This window comes from Pecten maximus, chromosome 10 (genome assembly GCF_902652985.1).
Source record: "Pecten maximus chromosome 10, xPecMax1.1, whole genome shotgun sequence".
Taxonomy (NCBI): domain Eukaryota; kingdom Metazoa; phylum Mollusca; class Bivalvia; order Pectinida; family Pectinidae; genus Pecten; species Pecten maximus.
In genome coordinates, this window is record NC_047024.1 from 9,257,401 (window position 1) to 9,277,815 (window position 20,415).

At 35.6% G+C, this 20,415-nt stretch overlaps 1 protein-coding gene across 1 annotated transcript; it reads left to right on the top strand.

The window, feature by feature from the left end:
- The first annotated feature begins 936 nt into the window (after nt 1–936).
- On the top strand, nt 937–15,098 carry LOC117335394. Its single transcript, XM_033895354.1, has 4 exons — nt 937–1,566; nt 5,030–5,125; nt 6,556–6,844; nt 9,611–15,098. The coding sequence occupies exons 1-4, from the start codon at nt 1,075–1,077 to the stop codon at nt 9,838–9,840; spliced, it is 1,107 nt and encodes a 368-aa protein (XP_033751245.1). The 5' UTR covers nt 937–1,074; the 3' UTR covers nt 9,841–15,098.
- Nucleotides 15,099–20,415: the final 5,317 nt, after the last annotated feature.

Here is a 20,415-nt window from a genome sequence, read left to right on the forward strand (position 1 = left end):
ACACCAATAATCAGTTCAGACAACCACTCGAATTTTATCAAGAGAAATAAAGATATTCTAATTATTTATGTTTTAAAATTGACGTCAGATGTCAGTTGTCATGGTAATAAGTACTTTTCCAATTGTTGTAGTTTGTGAGAAGCAATTACATCTAAGCACTATAACAAGGAAATTAAGAAATCAAATGTGATGGAAGCGTCCCTGTTGCTGTCACAAGGAAATCTAAAAAGTTGCAGGTTGAAGTGCATGGAATAGGAGCGATAATTGGTGAGTATTTTACTCGGTCCCGTCAACTCCAATTTATCCGTGTTGTATTGCATCTCCATATCTAATATTTGGCTTTTGAAGAATAAATAAATACATCCCCTTGGATCGGCAACTTTAAACACATTGAGATCTATAACCGGCGACATCGCTTTGTAATAACAGTGTCACGTAAGCCTGCGGTCTATACCTACCCGACCGTACCCTAATAAACGTGTATATTGCACGAACCAAGGGGAAATTACCTACTTTTTCATTTTTAATGTCATTGTAATCAACTTTACCAAAGGAAACATGAAACAGCATTAGAACTTAAATTCATAATAAATGCCTCCTTTGTTTTCATTGTGTTGACGTCGATGCAGATTGAAACTTGATATCAGGACCAGGTTGTGGATACTTACATTATAGTTGTATTACCTGTATTACTTAATCTAAATTGTACATAAATCAGGACTGTGGAGCACTACCGTAAACATATCTCGTACATATACATATAAATATAGATTTAAACTACACATATATATATCTAAAACTTGCGCTGATTTTTATATCTAACGACCTGGCATGGCTCGACAACGTAGACAATAAACACTTTAGTGCTCGGTATATTACTATCGATTTTTACCCTGGATCTGTTATTTATAAAGGCGAACCAGGAAGTTGTATATATCCTGGGGTTTTGCCAATTGGTTGTAAATTTGATATAATAATTTGATCACGAATACCCGACAGTATAAACAACATATATGATAAGTCATTGTGAGTTCCCCAGGCTATTATTTTGACGTTTTTAATTCTCTTTTGGCAATGGCTTGTGCTCAACGGGCATCGAGCTTGGAGGAAACACTGGCCGATCTTGGTACTTATCTGACTACTAAGCGTCAGATAACTATACAACGCGATTCAATATTCAAGGATTTTATAGAAGTTCTCCAAAGACCTGGAGCCGACAAATCTCGCTTTGAGGTGAAGTTTACACATGACGGATGGACGGAGCCAGCCAGTGACACGGGTGGACCTAGAAATCAGTTGTTTACCAACTTTTTTCAAGAATGTATGGTTCCTGAACGACGCATGTTTCAAAGGTATGACAAAGAACTGTTTCCGGTCGACAATCCAGCTGCATTGCATGGACGCTGGTTCTTCTCACTGGGTCGAGCTATTGTCCTCTCTCTCGTACAACAAGGAGCCGGCTTTCCTTACCTAGCTAAATGCTGTTTCAAGAAAATTCTAAATAATGACTATATACCAGAGGATAAAAATCTGAAAAAGTTACTCCAAAAACTCACCAAGGCTCAGGTAAGTTCAAAGGTTACTTATCGTATATGCTCTATGTAAGCTCTGCGTACTTGTAGCAACTGCCATTTAAGATTCAAGATTTCAAGATTTTATTATTCACTTAGACACAATTTTGATGTGTGACAAGAGGTCATGCATATTACATAGTTTAAATACATGACAGGCAATAACTTAGATATATATAAATATCAGTTTTACATGATTATATACAAAGAGCATACTTATTGAAGGGGCCGCGGTGGCTGAGTGGTTAAGGTGTCCCGACACTTTAACACTAGCCCTCCACCTCTGGGTTGCGAGTTCGAAACCTACGTGGGGCAGTTGCCAGGTACTGACCGTAGGCCGGCGGTTTTTTCTCCGGGTACTCCGGCTTTCCTCCACCTTTAAAACCTGGCACGTCCTTAAATGACACTGGCTGTTAATAGGACGTTAAATAAAACCAAACCAAACCAAGCCTACTTATTGTAACTGCATCCAGCTCTTACGTAAAGCATTCAGTAGTGGTAATAACACTATAACATATACGATATTTTTTATAATAAATAGACTTATATTTGTTAACAGATTTTTATGAAAACTTATAAACATTCCTTTCATTTTGTACTTACTGGGATTTTTGTAGTAATATGCCGGGATGTACTTCAGCTTCAGTTGTGTACAATTTTTACGCAGAAAAAAAAAAAAAAATCGTCACCTACATATGTATACCACTATAACAGGATGGGCATATCCGGTCCTGATGCTGAATTCCTCGCCATCTTCCTACTTCTACTGGAAGACTAATATTTGAAGTTTTAAATTTACAAATATTTTTTTAGTATTTTTTTATTCAGATGTAGTAGATAATCATCCATACCGGAATTATTTTAAAAATAGTATACACACGTCCCCTGGACGAATGTTCAATTTCATTTAACCAGGATTGAATAAACTGATCTTTCATTTTTTTGTAATTTCAGTCTTTAGATAATTAATATTTGGTACACAAATTTTCAGATACATCCAGACATGACTTAAATCAATACTATCTAGTGTGTTTTAAATATAGTTAATCCATTTAAATTCCATTTGACCTGTTTCATGTAGTACATACATCAATCCATACATACAACTTGATAATTTGTTTTCATTCAAAACCAGCGAGTACCAAAATGTAATCGTTCTTACTTAGTTGGATGTACTTTTCCTTAAGCCCAGAATTCTCTTACAGAACTGTTAATGATTTTTTTCCCGATTAAGATAACGGGAGTTGTCATAACCCCAGACTTCACATGAGTATAATGAAATAGGAGAGACCAATGAATCAAATAATTTGAATTTCAAATCGAGAGTTAAACCAATATTTCTTATTTTCCGATACACAACAAAAAGTGTCTTTTGGGCTTGCTCGGATAGACGTTTATTTTTACCGTGGCAAAACTACCATTGTAATCAAAAAGAACACCTAGATATTAAAACGAATTTTGGATATCAAGTTCCTTATCATATAAAGTAAATAAATTTCATTTTCTTTTTCTTTTAGAAAACATTACAATTTTTTATTTCTCTATGTTTACACTTAGTTTCCACTGTTGACAGTATTCTTTAAACTTGTTGAATATAGTTTGTAACCCGTCTGGTGTTTCTGACGTTAAGACTGTATCATCAGCGACAGGACAACAAACGCCAATAGTATCTCAATAAGACTCGTTGATTTTTATCAAACAATCAATATTTTTCTCCATAAGAAAAATCTTCCAAATCGTTAAGATACACTGCAACTAAAAATGGCGGACAATTTTCTCCTTGTTTGAGCCCGATATTGGAGGTGAACATTTGCGATACTTCATTACCATTTTTTACACAGGATTTTGTATAAGAGTACATGTTAAACAAGACCTTGAATATTTTACCAGTAATGTTACTTTTAAGCATTTTTTTTCCAAAAACCTATTCGCCAAACTGAATCGAATGCTTTTCGAAAATCAACAAAGAAGATAAGTAAATTGATATAAGTACATGTACATGTAAAATGAATATATTATCCGTGTCGAATGCCCTTTTCTAAATCCTACTTAAACGTTACTTATACGACTGATCTCGTCAGAAAGATTGTATAGCCTAGGATTTATTAGGGACGTGAAAGTTTTAACCTAAACACGAGACAATTGTTATTGCTCTGTAGTAATCTAAATCCCTACTATCATCTTTATTATTAAATATAGGTTTAATAATACCAGTGCTCCAACTCCCTGGTATTATACCAGTGTCTAACACAATATCAAACAAATTTACATATATATAGGTAACATAACGTCAATGGAACTTTTGATATACTCATTAATTATATTATCGATACCACACGCTTTGTTATTACTTAATTTATTTACAGCAAAAATAACGTCTTCAGATTAATTCCACCATTTAGGATATTTTCATATGGGGCTTCACCCATAAGTGGGATTGTAAATTCCTCATCTTGTTCATTATCAAAATTCAATTTTTTGATATATTCATGAAGCTTATCTATCGTCAGATCATAAAGCCCTTTTTTCGTATTGTATGTTTTCAATATTCCAAAATAGTTTAGGATCAACCTTAGAAGCTTTCCACATTTGACCTTCAACTTCTTGAAATTTTACTTTTCTTTTTCAATTTTTTTTCCCGATTTTTATTACTGTTTAAGATTTTATAGGCTTTCTTGGCTTTGTGAAATTCATTTCTTTTCGTGACACATTCACGATTTAACCACGGTTTGTCATCCTTAACTGTAAAAAAGATTCTTACTCCTGACTTTTTTTACTCCCAAACACATTCCTTGAAATTTTCATAAACATACCGGCGATATCATTCACAACATCATTCACATATTCCTCGGATATTTCAAGTTCATTTTCCTTCATGTTATCAATTGACCGCTTGTAATTTTCCTTCGCGATCTGTTCTTAGTTCAGCTATAAACTCCAATGTCAACCTGTCTTGACACAATGTGTGGCATTTATAGATGGTATGAATGGAAGATGCTGTATCAATATTTGCCACCCAATCTTGATAACAAATATCGACTATAGAATGACATTTGTAGCCTATAGAAGACCGAGACGACAGGTAGCAGTTAAACTGTATGCGTACTCTCACTTCGCTTTTATAGTTTATTTAATTATCTATTTATTAACTTATTTGCTCAGATCGATGGGAGAGTGATGAATGATCTTTGTTCAGGCTGTAATTATGACTATTCATACCCTCATAAATGCCCATTTCTCCATATAAGTATACATAATAATCTAGGTAAGCATATAAACAAAATGCAGATCTACTAGTAAACCTGTGAAAAGTCCATGGACGAATGAGGGTAAATATAACAGAGGGTACAAATTATCATTTTCCATCGACTAAAGCCGCCTGCCCATCCAGATAATGTGACGACGAACTGGGTGAATCAATCTGCATTACGTTGTAGTAATTTACATTTTTTTTGTAGACGCAGGCCAGAACGGAGGATGAGTTGCTTCAGATTCTTGGTGATACTGAGATCCAGCTTCTCCTGAAACAGATGAGCATTGTGGACTATGAGAAGGTAAAACAAACCAGGTTACTGGAATAAATACCGCGTGTAAGGTCCTCTACAGGTGTGGATTATAATATATCCACTACAGGTGAGGATTATAATATAACATCTACAGGTGAGGATTATCATATATCCTCTACAGGTGAGGATAATCATATATCCTCTACAGGTGTGGATTATAATATATCCTCTACAGGTGTGGATTATCATATATCCTCTACAGGTGAGGATTATCATATATCCTCTACAGGTGTGAATTATAATATATCCTCTACAGGTGAGGATTATCATATATCCTCTACAGGTGAGGATTATCATATATCCTCTACAGGTGTGAATTATAATATATCCTCTACAGGTGAGGATTATAATATATCCTCTACAGGTGTGGATTATCATATATCCTCTACAGGTGAGGATTATCATATATCCTCTACAGGTGTGGATTATAATATATCCTCTACATGTGAGGATTATCATATATCCTCTACAGGTGTGGATTATAATATATCCTCTACAGGTGTGGATTATAATATATCCTCTACAGTTGAGGATTATCATATATCCTCTACAGGTGTGGATTATCATATATCCTCTACAGGTGTGGATTATCATATATCCTCTACAGGTGAGGTTATCATATATCCTTTACAGGTGAGGAATATCATATATCCTCTACAGGTGAGAAATATCATATATCCTTTACAGGTATGGATTATAATATATCCTCTACAGGTGAGGATTATCATATATCCTCTACAGTTGAGGATTATAATATATCCTCTACAGGTGTGGATTATCATATATCCTCTACAGGTGAGGTTATCATATATCCTCTACAGGTGAGAATTATCATATATCCTCTACAGGTGAGGATTATCATATATCCTCTACAGTTGAGGATTATCATATATCCTCTACAGGTGAGGGTTATCATATATCCTCTACAGGTGGGGATTATAATATATCCTCTACAGGTGAGGATTATCATATATCCTCTACAGGTGAGGATTATAATATATCCTCTACAGGTGGGGATTATAATATATCCTCTACAGGTGAGGATTATCATATATCCTCTACAGGTGTGGATTATAATATATCCTCTACAGCAGGTGAGGATTATAATATATCCTCTACAGGTGTGGATTATAATGGATAACTCCTTAAATGTAATCGTATTTAATTTAATTCACTTTCATTGATTGTTGTGTGAAATAAAGAGTTAAACCAATAGTACTATTTGACTTTTAATTTTTTTTTGTTTTGTTTTTGCCGAGACTTCCAATCATCTAAAATGCATTGAATCTTCAGAATGTATTCAATTGGACATCGTATTGCTCTTTTAACATCGTATCTTTCGTTTTTGTTACCATACGTTGCCTTTAAACTCCCAATTCAATTTTTCCTTCAGTTACAATAGTTTTATTCTATTTTAGACTAAATCAGAAGCAACAATGATTCACTTAAAGAACTTTATGAGACTACAGCATTGCACAAAGGCTATAGAACAACTTGTAGAAGGTCTTCATAGCCTGGGATTTTTGGACAAGGTCAAGCGATATGCTTGTGACCTTGAACGATTTTTAGTTCCAACAGAAGGTTTCTTTGTGGACAGTGCGTTTATGCAGAAACAATTACTTGATCCGCTGGTGAACTTAAGGGCAATATCTGATGGACAAGTCAACGTCAAACAGTGGGCGGCGTTATGCTTGACCAGTCTGTCTGGTAAGTAACGCTTTACTGCATTTCGACAGTCTGTTATGCGGTCATACATGTAGTTTAATATCGATTATGTAGCTTTGACCTGTACGATCTTCCTGTTCAGTAGATCACCTTATTGCTCGTCTGGTGATGGATCATGAACTCGTGTTTACCAAGAACGTACATGTGTTTTGACGACTTGACAGTTTGATACAGGCTATCAAATTAAGGATAGTCGGTCAATGGTCATACAAGGTTCCTTACCCATCATGTGTCAGGCGGTATACTTTGGTAATGTAAGTTAGTATCGCCGGGTAACCACACATATACGTGCGTGACGATACAAGGTCACGTTGTCAAGTTATTCTTACGAAACATGAGAAAGTCGTTTGGTAGTTGTTTATCAAATTTACATTTTTTTGTATTTCATATATTTTAAATATAAAAACATTATGTAATTTCCGATATATTTTCGATATTTGTGTATGTGTACCAATGTGTTATAGTTATCGAATTCACGTGTATATTTCAGGGCTATACTTCCGAAGAACAGTGTTACCCTAGTATAAAACCTTATTAGCTCACCTGGACCGAAGGTCCGGTGAGCTTATGCCATGGTGCAGCGTCCGTCGTCCGTCGTCCGTCCGTCAACATTTGCTTCAAATCGCTACTAGTCAAAAAGTTCTTATTGGATTTTGACCAAATTTGGTCAGAAACATCCTTGGCAGAAGGGGATCAGATTTTGCATAAATGGTGACTCTGACCCCCAAGGGGCCTGAGGGGCGGGGCCCAATAGGGGAAATTGAGGCAATTCCTTAAAATCGCTACTAGTCATAAAGTTATCAATGGATTTGAACCCAATTTGGTCAGAAACATCCTTTGGGGAAGGGGAACAGATTTTGCATAAATGGTTACTCTGACCCCGAAGGGGCCAAAGGGGCGGGGCCTAATGGGGAAATAGAGGTAATTCCTTCAAATCGCTACTAGTCATAAAGTTATGAATGGATTTGAACCCGATTTGGTCAGAAACATCCTTTGGGGAAGGGGAACAGATTTTGCATAAATGGTGACTCTGACCCCCAAGGGGCCAAAGGGGCGGGGCCTAATGGGGAAATAGAGGTAATTCCTTCAAATCGCTACTAGTCATAAAGTTATGAATGGATTTGAACCCAATTTGGTCAGAAACATCCTTTGGGGAAGGGGAACAGATTTTGCATAAATGGTGACTCTGACCCCCTAGGGGCCAAAGGGGCGGGGCCTAATGGGGAAATAGAGGTAATTCCTTCAAATCGCTACTAGTCATAAAGTTATGAAAGGATTTGAACCCAATTTGGTCAGAAACATCCTTTGGGGAAGGGGAACAGATTTTGCATAAATGGTGACTCTGACCCCCTAGGCGCCAAAGGGGCGGGGCCTAATGGGGAAATAGAGGTGATTCCTTCAAATCGCTACTAGTCATAACGTTATGAATGGATTTGAACCCAATTTGGTTCGAAACATCCTTTGGGGAAGGGGAACAGATTTTGCATAAATGGTTACTCTGACCCCAAGGGGCCAAAGGGGCGGGGCCGATTAGGGGAAATAGAGGTAATTCCTTCAAATCGCTACTAGTCATAAAGTTATGAAAGGATTTGAACCCAATTTGGTCAGAAACATCCTTCAGGGAAGGGGAACAGATTTTACATAAATGGTTACTCTGACCCCCAAGGGGCCAAAGGGGCGGGGCCTAATGGGGAAATAGGGGTAATTCCTTCAAATCGCTACTAGTCATAAAGTTATGAATGGATTTGAACCCAATTTGGTCAGAAACATCCTTTGGGGAAGGGGAACAGATTTTGCATAAATGGTTACTCTGACCCCAAGGGGCCAAAGGAGCGGGGCCCATTAGGGGAAATAGAGGTAATGTCTTCAAATCGCTACTAGTCATAAAGTTATGAAAGGATTTGAACCCAATTTGGTCAGAAATATTCTTTGGGGAAGGGGAACAGATTTTGCATAAATGGTGACTCTGACCCCCAAGGGGCCAAAGGGGCGGGGCCTAATGGGGAAATAGAGGTAATTCCTTCAAATCGCTACTAGTCATAAAGTTATGAATGGATTTGAACCCAATTTAGTAAGAAACATTCTTGGGGGAAGGGTAACAGATTTTGCATAAATGGTGACTCTGACCCCCTAGGGGCCAAAGGGGCGGGGCCTAATGGGGAAATAAAGGTAATTCCTTAAAATCGCTACTAGTCATAAAGTTATGAATGGATTTGAACCCAATTTAGTAAGAAACATTCTTGGGGGAAGGGGAACAGATTTTGCATAAATGGTTACTCTGACCCCGAGGGGCAAAAGAGGTGGGGCCCCATATGGGAAATAGAGGTAATTCCTTTAAATCACTACTAGTTATAAAGTTATAAATGCATGTTGTAAACTCAGAGAGTCTGGACTTCATTATTTCTTTAAAGCAGTTGGGATCCCCACGCTATAACCATAAATAGCATTGTTTGAGGTTAACTAACAAAAGGAATTGAACATGAACATTATTTTGACATTTGGTCAAATCCAACCAGGTGAGCGATACAGGCCCCATGGGCCTCTTGTTTTGTTGTTGCCGAATGACTGTATAAGTGTGTTAATGGTTTTGATATACAGCTTTATGTTAATGGTTCAATGTCATTTTCATCCACTGAAAACGGACTACGTTTCTACATGCAGTGTGCTATTTAATTTGAAGTCTGGAAAGTTTTACTAAATATATATCGCTATTTTGATCTACGGTACAACTGTTCTTTCTGTTTACAGATGAGCAGGCCCTTAACCTGTACGAGTTCATCACGGGCATGCGGTCACTTCCTGTTGGAGACTGTGACATGATGGTTGAATTCAATGTTCAGAATACAACAGACAAGCTTCCTCGGGCGATTACTTGCGCATGGCTACTACTGTTACCCCTCGGTAATGACTCTGTCAAGGAATTCATCCGATCCTTTAAAACAGCACTCGAAAATCGGTCTGAGTTCGGCAGGATTTGATTTGTTTTAAGTGATAGGGCTGGCTGTTTCGATGTAAAAGTGTCGGGATAGTTGGCCGTTCCAATCACTCAAAACCTGCTATACTTCAAACAGCGGCCAGTGACGATAATGAAAGAATTGCCTCCAAAGAATCAGGGATTTTCAATGCATCAAAAAATCGGTACTTTAGGTGAAAACCTTGACGCTCCGCTTCAAAATTCGGAGCATCAATTCGCCGGCAAACAATTATCTTATTATGCGAAACAAATAAATGTAGTGTAATATAACTTCACTACACTACATATTCTTATCAGTCCAGAAGGATATTATATTGTACCGTACAAGTATTACAAAGTTTGATTCTTGAGGGTACTCCACAGAGAAATTCTTACTAGAAATTAATCAAGAGACAACACTGGTACATTTCTTCTGGAGGGTCACACATGTCAACTTCTCTGTGGTCAAGGCCGTCACACATGTCAACTTCTCTGTGGTCAAGGCCGTCACACATGTCAACTTCTCTGTGGTCAAGGCCGTCACACATGTCAACTTCTCTGTGGTCAAGGCCGTCACGCATGTCAACTTCTCTGTGGTCAAGGCCGTCACGCATGTCAACTTCTCTGTGGTCAAGGCCGTCACACATGTCAACTTCTCTGTGGTCAAGGCCGTCACACATGTCAACTTCTCTGTGGTCAAGGCCGTCACACATATCAACTTCTCTGTGATCCAGATCCTCCAATATGTTGTGTCGATTCCGGGAAAATGTTTGTTGCATATAAACATGTACGGATTGGAATATACACTGTTGTTACAAAATAGCATATCTTTAGATAGATTAAAATGTATTATGATGGCGTCACTTTTATCTAAATAGATATTTATAATATTGTTAAGATAATGCCAAGTTTATTCCTATTTCTCGTTGCCGTATTACAGCCTGGTACTGCGGAAATGTGCCGACATCATGGCAGCAACAGCTTGTCTCCCATTAACCTTACTTGTGTATCTCCCGAATAGGCGCTACCTCTCCCAGCGATATCTCATGCGGAAAGCACAAGTCCGAGCTCGGAAATTGCGTAATCACTGTTTTCTTTAACATCTGGGTGTATAAAACCGCGGGAAAGGTCGGAACAATTTAAGTTTGTAGACTATAAATCCGAGGCATTCCGGGTATCTTTTAACTTGCCTTTAGTTTTTTCGTTCGGCTGCAAAAACACTTCGCTGCCCGGCATTAGCAAGATGTTTTTAGAATACCACATGTACGACAGCGGTACACTAAAACTGCAAGCGAGTCGGAGACCCGTAATTGTACACTCCTTAATTTATCATAGGAAAATATTTTTTATACAGGCAAAAATTCGTTCAAAAAAAAGTATTTTTATATAAATAACATCACAGTTTTGAGATTTGAAACATAAAAACATATTTCGCATGACTTATGATTAACAATAATTCCATTTAATACCGTTTTACTAACAGACTTGTCCCCATACCAATGAACCGTTTTCAAACTCTTGCTTATCCTTTTGATTTGTTATTTTAATTTAATTGTTTTAATATGATGAAATAATTGTGTAAATAACCCAAATATTCTGTTTAAAAAGCCATCATTGGGGATGTCCTCACTGGTATATATGATAAGTATAAACGCGTTTTCAAACAGCCTTCGCACTGTTGATATGAGTCATGTAAGCTCCAAATCCACTGTTACATAAAGCCTTTTGAATACAACAATAATGTTGAAAACGAAAAGCATTTTATTTTAAAATGTTACCGTTTTATATAAGGAAGAGTGTACTGTCGTATCGTGGTTTGCTCCCACAGAAAGGCTCCACGCGAGTTTCCATCCGGGCCAACAAGAGTGGTTCATATAGACATACATTGTAATTAGCTCCTTAATTGTCAAAAAATAAATACAAGGTAGGCTTACACTTGCATTTACGACCTAATATGCTGAAATTCATCAAACTTTTGGAAACGGGGAAAAGATTTAGGTAATTTTGGAACATTAGTTACGGATGAACCTGTATCCACTCTTTGTGAGCTGTATTTTCTTTATTGATTTGTGTGTTTGTACTATACACTGTACTCGTTCACAGGTTAGAAGTAAATATGTAATCAATTAATTAATTAGTTAAATACATCAAGTAGTATCTACTAAAAGACAGAGGCATTGTGATGTAACCGACAACAATAAACCTTAAACAGACTCAGTATTATGTATGACATTTCCGAGAGACGTTAGTGAATAGAACTACAGGTTTGTTTTACAGTTGACTTATACATTGTCTATGTATTGATTTCAATAACATTCAGGAAAGCGATTATTAGATTTTGTAATGACGGAACACCATCATATATTACACTACAAAATAAATAAAAGAACCCACTTAAACAACCCTAATTACCTCATTGATCTGAAAGTGGTATATAAAGGCGACTACAATGAATACAGTGTAATATCCCCAGTGATGTTTTTTCCTGAAATCTGTGATGAAGATCTGGAAGTTTCAAACCAGCGTTTGTTGACTTAGAGCAGTTTGATTTACAATTACACAGTTAAACACTACCTGTACAAGTAACACGTTTAAACACTACCTTTACAAGTAACACGGTTAAACACTACCTTAACAAGTAACACGGTTAAAGACTACCTGTACAAGTAACACGTTTAAACACTACCTTTACAAGTAACACGGTTAAACACGAAATTTACAAGTAACACGGTTAAACACGAAATTTACAAGTAACACGGTTAAACACTACCTTAACAGGTAACACGGTTAAACACTACCTTTACAAGTAACACGTTTAAACACTACCTTTACAAGTAACACGGTTAAACACTACCTGTACAAGTAACAAGGTTAAACACAACCTTAACAAGTAACACGGTTAAACACTACCTTAACAAGTAACACGGTTAAACACTACCTTTACAAGTAACACGGTTAAACACTACCTTCACAATTACACGTTTAAACACTACCTTAACAAGTAACACGGTTAAACACTACCTTAACAAGTAACACGGTTAAACACTACCTTCACAATTACACGTTTAAACACTACCTTTACAAGAAACACGGTTAAACACTACCTTAACAAGTAACACGGTTAAACACTACCTTAACAAGTAACACGGTTAAACACTACCTGTACAAGTAACACGGTTAAACACGAAATTTACAATTACACAGTTAAACACTACCTGTACAAGTAACACGGTTAAACACTACCTTAACAAGTAACACGGTTAAACACAACCTAAACAAGTAACACGGTTAAACACTACCTTCACAATTACACGTTTAAACACTACCTTAACAAGTAACACGGTTAAACACTACCTTCACAATTACACGTTTAAACACTACCTTAACAAGTAACACGGTTAAACACTACCTTTACAAGTAACACAGTTAAACACAACCTTTACAAGTAACACGGTCAAACACTACCTTTACATGTAACACGGTTAAACACTACTTTACAAGTAACACGGTTAAACACTACCTTTACGAATAGCACGGTTAGCGATAGATACACACGTATCGATAGCATACCATATCATTATCTTTGACATTTCGGCAAAATAACGAATAATTTATGCATGAAAATTTTCTTCAGAACATTGGTACGCTTATCGAACTGATAATGTATCTTTGAATTTGTAGAGTTTTACTTTTCGTTGTTTATCCGTCAAAAGACTTCAAAAACGATTACTAAGTGCTTGTGCTATGTGTACGTATTACATCTGTCGTACATATGTGTTAATAATGGCTCTTTCTGTCACACCACGTTAATACATTGACGTTTATAATTTACTAAAGAGGCGAAAAAACGAAGCCTGCCCAAAACATTAATGACAAGTAATACCTACCAACTGATGTGAGTAGATAAGTGTATATCTGTTATAAGTGACATTAACATCGCCACCGTAGTAGTTCTCCGCTCCTTCTGTCACTAATGAACATGATACGCGTGACTTCCATCACGGTCACGACAACTTTTTCTCTATATAGTTAGTAATCTAATACCAGGAACATTTTTTCCTTACTGCACGCTTCTGACCCAGAACATTAACAACAGTAATAAAATCACAAGATTATCAACACTGGTTTTGTACATAAACAAATGTATTCAGGTATCTGGTAAATACATGAACACCTGCATGTAAACATATTCTCTCTCCTTCCAAGATGTTGTAAACATGTGAACTGCCTCTAAATAATCAAAATGTTCCCTCCTTCCAAAATGCCACATCGCCGGCATTGTAACCATGTGCACTGCTTCTCATAATTAATATCCTCTCTCTTTCCAAGAGGCCACATCGCCGGCAGCATCATAAGAAATGCAAAACAATGCCACTCCTGGTTTAGAAATATTTTCAAAATAAAAAAACAACATCAACATTATCCTGGTGAATTCCTTAGAGATGCAATTATCTGTTCACTTTTTAAAACAAAAATATGAGGATGGTAATAGTATAAAGTATGTAGCATTTGGTATTGAATCAAATATACAACACTGTTCTTATTTTTCAGTCAATCATACTTACCCTTTGTCGAATATGTAGCATCAGTACCCGGAGATATCAACGATAGATACCTGTTTTCCAAATATATTCAGAAATACTTAAAAAAAATAATAATAAGGAGGTTTTTGCACGATAAAAAAACTAATAATAAACATTTCAATAGAAGCAATTGAATTTTCTTTATGATGGTTGACAAGTGCCCCCGCTCCCCGATCCACATTAAATGGATTATCAAGATAAATGTTGCAAAATAGAGGATCAAAACAATGAATACATGTGCATTTTTGTAAAATTAACGTGGATTGGTTTTCCGTACGTGCTCCAGCATATCGCCCTCAAACTTCTTATATTGCATTTTTTAGAGGTACATGTACATGTATGCCATTCAGTTTAAACTTTCTCTATGTACGTTTTTATTTAAGATATTTTAACTTTCTCTATACAAGTTTTGATTTCATATATTTTACTTTCTCTATGTAAGCCTTTTTATTTCAAACATGTAATCGTTTTCATTTAGCTATGAACATTACTTGTCCATTTTTCATATTAATCTGTATTTGCGAGATTAGTGATAATAAGATGTCTATGTGTACAATATTAATCAACAGATATATATTCCTTACTGCTAAGATTGCTGGAATAAACTTTAATTAGTTAACAAGAAATATTCAGTGCTATAACTTTATTCCATGGTATAATATACTTGTTGCTACTTCTTTAATTAAATCTGTATTAGTTATTAGCTCATTTATTGAATGCATGCATGTATGTTTTAAGAAAATGAAAAAAGTAATGCAATTCTGCTGTATGCTGTTTGAAACACGGGTAAAAATACAGCTTATAGGAAGCAGTATGGGGTGTTCTCCATTTGCCCACTTTTTAAAGTTCAAAGAAAAGTGTTGATATAGGAGAACAAAGGAAAACCAATTATAGTCTGTTCCATTTTAATTTGACCTGTGTTTTACCTGTTGTCATTTACCTGTGCTACCTGGAGAAAGTGGGGAAATAGAGATATATATACCTGTGACATGTAACATTAATATTACATTAATTTCATTTTATGGAAAATATTATAATACAAATGCGTTCATTCATTTAAGACACATTTTACATAACATTACAATATGTTACTTTAAATACATTGTGCGATACATAACTACAGTTACATATCAATTCATTTTAATTAAAAAATAATTTTTTTAGAAAGAATACATGTAATGAGTACTAATGACATAAAACTAAATTATACAACGACAGACATACAAATTGTATATAGATAATACATTTCAATCAGCAACATATATCACCAAGAAAGCACTAAATACATTAATTTCATTTTTTATGGAAGATATTACACTACAAATCCCTTCATTCATTTAAGACATATTTTAGATATCATTACAATATGTTACTTTAAATACATTATGCGATACATATCGACTACAGTTTCATATCAATACATTTTAATTAAACATTATTTTACCATATACATGTAAATTTCATGAGATGGAAACAATTCATTTAAATTTTTTTTTTTTTTATAAACACATATTTACATTTGTACAACATCTAAGATACAGTATATATGGCAATATTATTAATATCATTACAGTTCATACGCAGGTTTCTTCCCTGATTTTTATCTTTACTCAAGTGAAGAAGGTGTGATGCTGCGTTGGCGGGGGGGGGGGGGGTTGTAGTTCGTCATGGTCATCTTCAGAAGGGTGAGGAATCGGGTGTAGGTCTGCTGGGTCTTGCTAGGCAATAAAGTGTAGACTAGTGGGTACATCTGTCCGTCTATGTCTGCATGGATGGTATAAATCTGATAGAAAAGCTTGGGCATGTTTCAGAAGTTTCAGAAGTTTTTTTTATTTGACACTAAGATCATATATACGATACATGAGCAACACCAGAATATACACAAATAATTAACATTAGACAATAAATCGCACTGGTATAGTTGACATGGAGACTGAAATGTTTGCATAATAGAGGTGAAGAATGTTCCGTCGCAGTAGATGGTGTCGGCGTTGGCGAGGTCAAATAAGCTGTCCGTGGTTGGAAAGCTGATGATCCGCGAGTCATCTCCATCATTCAGTCATTAATATTATTGGACATTGTTACATATGATCATTGAAAATTGGTGAAATTGTATTGTTATTATAGGTAATGATAAAATTATTATTAAAAAATCTTTGATTTTAGATAATTAGTTCATTATAGTCTATAAATGCAATTAATATATATATATATTGTAATTTATTGCATTGTTTTTAATTAATAAGTTTTTCTTGATATGTATATACATCCTATAGGTATAAGTTACCATCATGATATAATCAGGTAACAGGTGAAAAACACAGGTAAAAAACACAGGTAAATTTAGGTTAACTACTCTGAAATAGACTATAATTCTTGTCACAACACTTCCCTCATTATAGGATTTTAAAAAGTGGGCAAATGGAGATACAGCCAGCAGTATATACTTACCTTCCCATTGTTTCCTGAAACGACACCTACCTATTGTTAAAAAAATGGCGTTCAGAGAACAAACACCCTACTGGCAGTACCTGTGGGCTAACTACAAACGTCGGGAAGTCAGGTTCAATACTGTTTGTAAAAATGCCAGGACAATATCCAGTTTACCATTGTAATTAGTAACAATCTAATTGAAATATATCTCTTCATTACGCCTACACTATGAACAATCTATTGAAACATATCTCTTCAATACGCCTACACTATGAACAATCTGATTAAAATATATCTCTTCAATACGCCTACACTATGAACAATCTGATTAAAATATATCTCTTCATTACGCCTACACTATGAACAATCTAATTAAAATATATCTCTTCAATACGCCTACACTATGAACAATCTGATTAAAATATATCTCTTCATTACGCCTACACTATGAACAATCTAATTAAAATATATCTCTTCATTACGCCTACACTATGAACAATCTAATTAAAATATATCTCTTCAATACGCCTACACTATGAACAATCTAATTAAAATATATCTCTTCAATACGCCTACACTATGAACAATCTGATTAAAATATATCTCTTCATTACGCCTACACTATGAACAATCTGATTAAAATATATCTCTTCATTACGCCTACACTATGAACAATCTGATTAAAATATATCTCTTCATTACGCCTACACTATGAACAATCTGATTAAAATATATCTCTTCAATACGCCTACACTATGAACAATCTGATTAAAATATATCTCTTCATTACGCCTACACTATGAACAATCTGATTAAAATATATCTCTTCATTACGCCTACACTATGAACAATCTGATTAAAATATATCTCTTCATTACGCCTACACTATGAACAATCTGATTAAAATATATCTCTTCAATACGCCTACACTGTGAACAATCTGATTAAAATATATCTCTTCATTACGCCTACACTGTGAACAACCTGATTAAAATAATCTCTTCAATACGCCTACACTATGAACAATCTGATTAAAATAATCTCTTCAATACGCCTACACTGTGAACAACCTGATTAAAATATATCTCTTCAATACGCCTTCGCTATCCGTATTGTAATCAGATTGGATGAACAACTTCAGTGTGATGAGTACCTTAACAGACTTTCGCAAGGTTTAAAAATACTGACGTACAGCCTGATTCTAGCAAACCCCTAACGTCATTGCGGGGGAAATAGAAGTACATGTAGTACGGAAAGTGAACATTTTGTGGACAGGAAGTTTGAGCCTTAGCCGCTATCCCCAATAATGTAATTTTTATACATGTACAACCATTATAAAAATGACAATTTCGTTGTTTTGCATTTCCTGATTGTGTATTAAAAGCTAATTATCAGAAAGGTGTAATTATGTCAACGTGCAGTATATACGCCTGTGCCTAATACCAAAATCTCTCGTGGCGCGTGCGATGATTTAATCTCGCTCAGGATAGGAGTGAAGTTAGAGTTGGTTAGCGTCATATTGGAACCGCTGTATTTACCCATGCCATTGCAGAAATGATATAGTTTACGATGCTAAAGAAGATACATGATAAATGTGTGTTACACTCCAATCCATACACATATATGACCATGAAGTTTTAATTGTAACGCAAGTTCGTTATTTATGTCCCTACTAACTGTCCCTGATGTCATAGGTAAGGAAACAGTCAGTCACATTGTAAGTTTTGTGGTGTTAGGCTTAATCACTTTTAAGATATCTGGATTTCGACTAATCAGAAGCTTCTCTTTGGTGGCCATTTTCAAATATCTGGATTTCGAATAATCAGAAGCTTTCCGTTGGAGACCATTTTTAAATATCTGGATTTCGACTAATCAGAAGCTTCTCTTTGGAGGTCATTTTTAAATATCTAGATTTCGACTAATCAGAAGCTTCTCTTTTGAGGTCATCTTTAAATATCTGGATTTTGACCAATCAGCAGCTTTTCTTTGGAGGCCATTTTTAAATATCTGGATTTCGGCTTATCAGAAGCTTCTCTTTGGAGGCCATTTTTAAATATCTGGATTTCGGCTTATCGGAAGCTTCTCTTTGGAGGCCATTTTTAAATATCTGGATTTCGACTAATCACAAGCTTCTTTTTGGAGGAAACTTTAAATGTCTGGATATTTAAAAATATGGCCCTATATGAGATAATCAGAGACCATGGCGGCCATATTTGATTTCGTACTACAAAATCAAATACTGACGGTATTTTTGAACTTGCTCATCAATACCCATACCAAGTCTCTTGAAAGTTCAATGCGCCGTTTAATAGAAATGTGGCGGACAAAGTATGGAGGAAGAATAAGAATGGCGATAATAAGAAAAACCGGAACCAGAACCAGGTTATTCAGTGGCTGTAATGTACCAAATCGGCGTGTGGAGCCGGAATATGGTAGAACAAATGAAATCATTGCAAAGAAGGGTCAATGAATTGAGACACAGAATGAGTAAACAGTCCTCTGCTGATTTAAGTTCCAACAGTAGCACATAGAAAATCATGAAAGAAAAATATGCCCCTGAGGTTAAAAGTTTTATCACAACAAACAAGACCAACGCTGTCACAATAGGTAATCAGGTCAAACAATTCAAACAACGCAAGCTTTGGTATAAGAAAATATTAGCTTTGTTACAGAACATTTGACATTTGGAAGAGCATGCTAAGATAAATTATGTCATCAAACACTTATCTGTATCGTCTGATCATGGCTTAGCTTACAATTTTATTAAAAAACGCCTCACAGCCTGTAATTTACGATGTTTTTACAACTACTGCCAAAGCAGATGTCCTGTTAGAATACCTATTGACAGAGACACAAGCATGTATCTAGACATATTAGGAATTGAGCCAAGTGTTTGTTTTATATACTGTATAATTGTATTTTACGACTCGTATCTCGTGGTTAGTGCGGCATGCTAGTAAACTTCACACGAGACAAAATATGGTTTATCTGTTTAAGTCTCCCGATAATAGCGTAATACCATTATATATTGATTAAAATCACATATATACCACACACACGGGTTCATCTAGATATCTTATATTGAATAGACGGTCTCAGAATGAAATATATAAAGCCTCGCTATCGGGTTAATCCCTCTTTCGATAAGATAATCAATTTACTATCAACGGGTAATGTTAAAGAATTTAGTAATCTGGGCAAGTTTTTATACCAAGCATCTAAACTACGTTCTACTCTGATGGCTTCTAGTAACTAGTAGTTCGATCCATACTATTCATTTACCTTATTGAATCATATATATGTAATGTCATATGCCAGTGCATTGCTCTACCCGAGCTGAGTTATTCTATGTAATTGTATGATGTTGATGAGATGTATACTCTCAAGACTAATGAATACAACACTGCTCTAAGATGCCTTCATGATAATGTTTTGCTGTTTGTAAGACAAGCTAAGGACTGATGGCGATTATCATACTGCTAATTACTCCCGGATACAGATATCTTCTGTGTTATGTTTACCGTCATTATGGTCAATCTGACAGTCGGTGTTATGTTAACCGTCATTAGGGTCAATCTGACAGT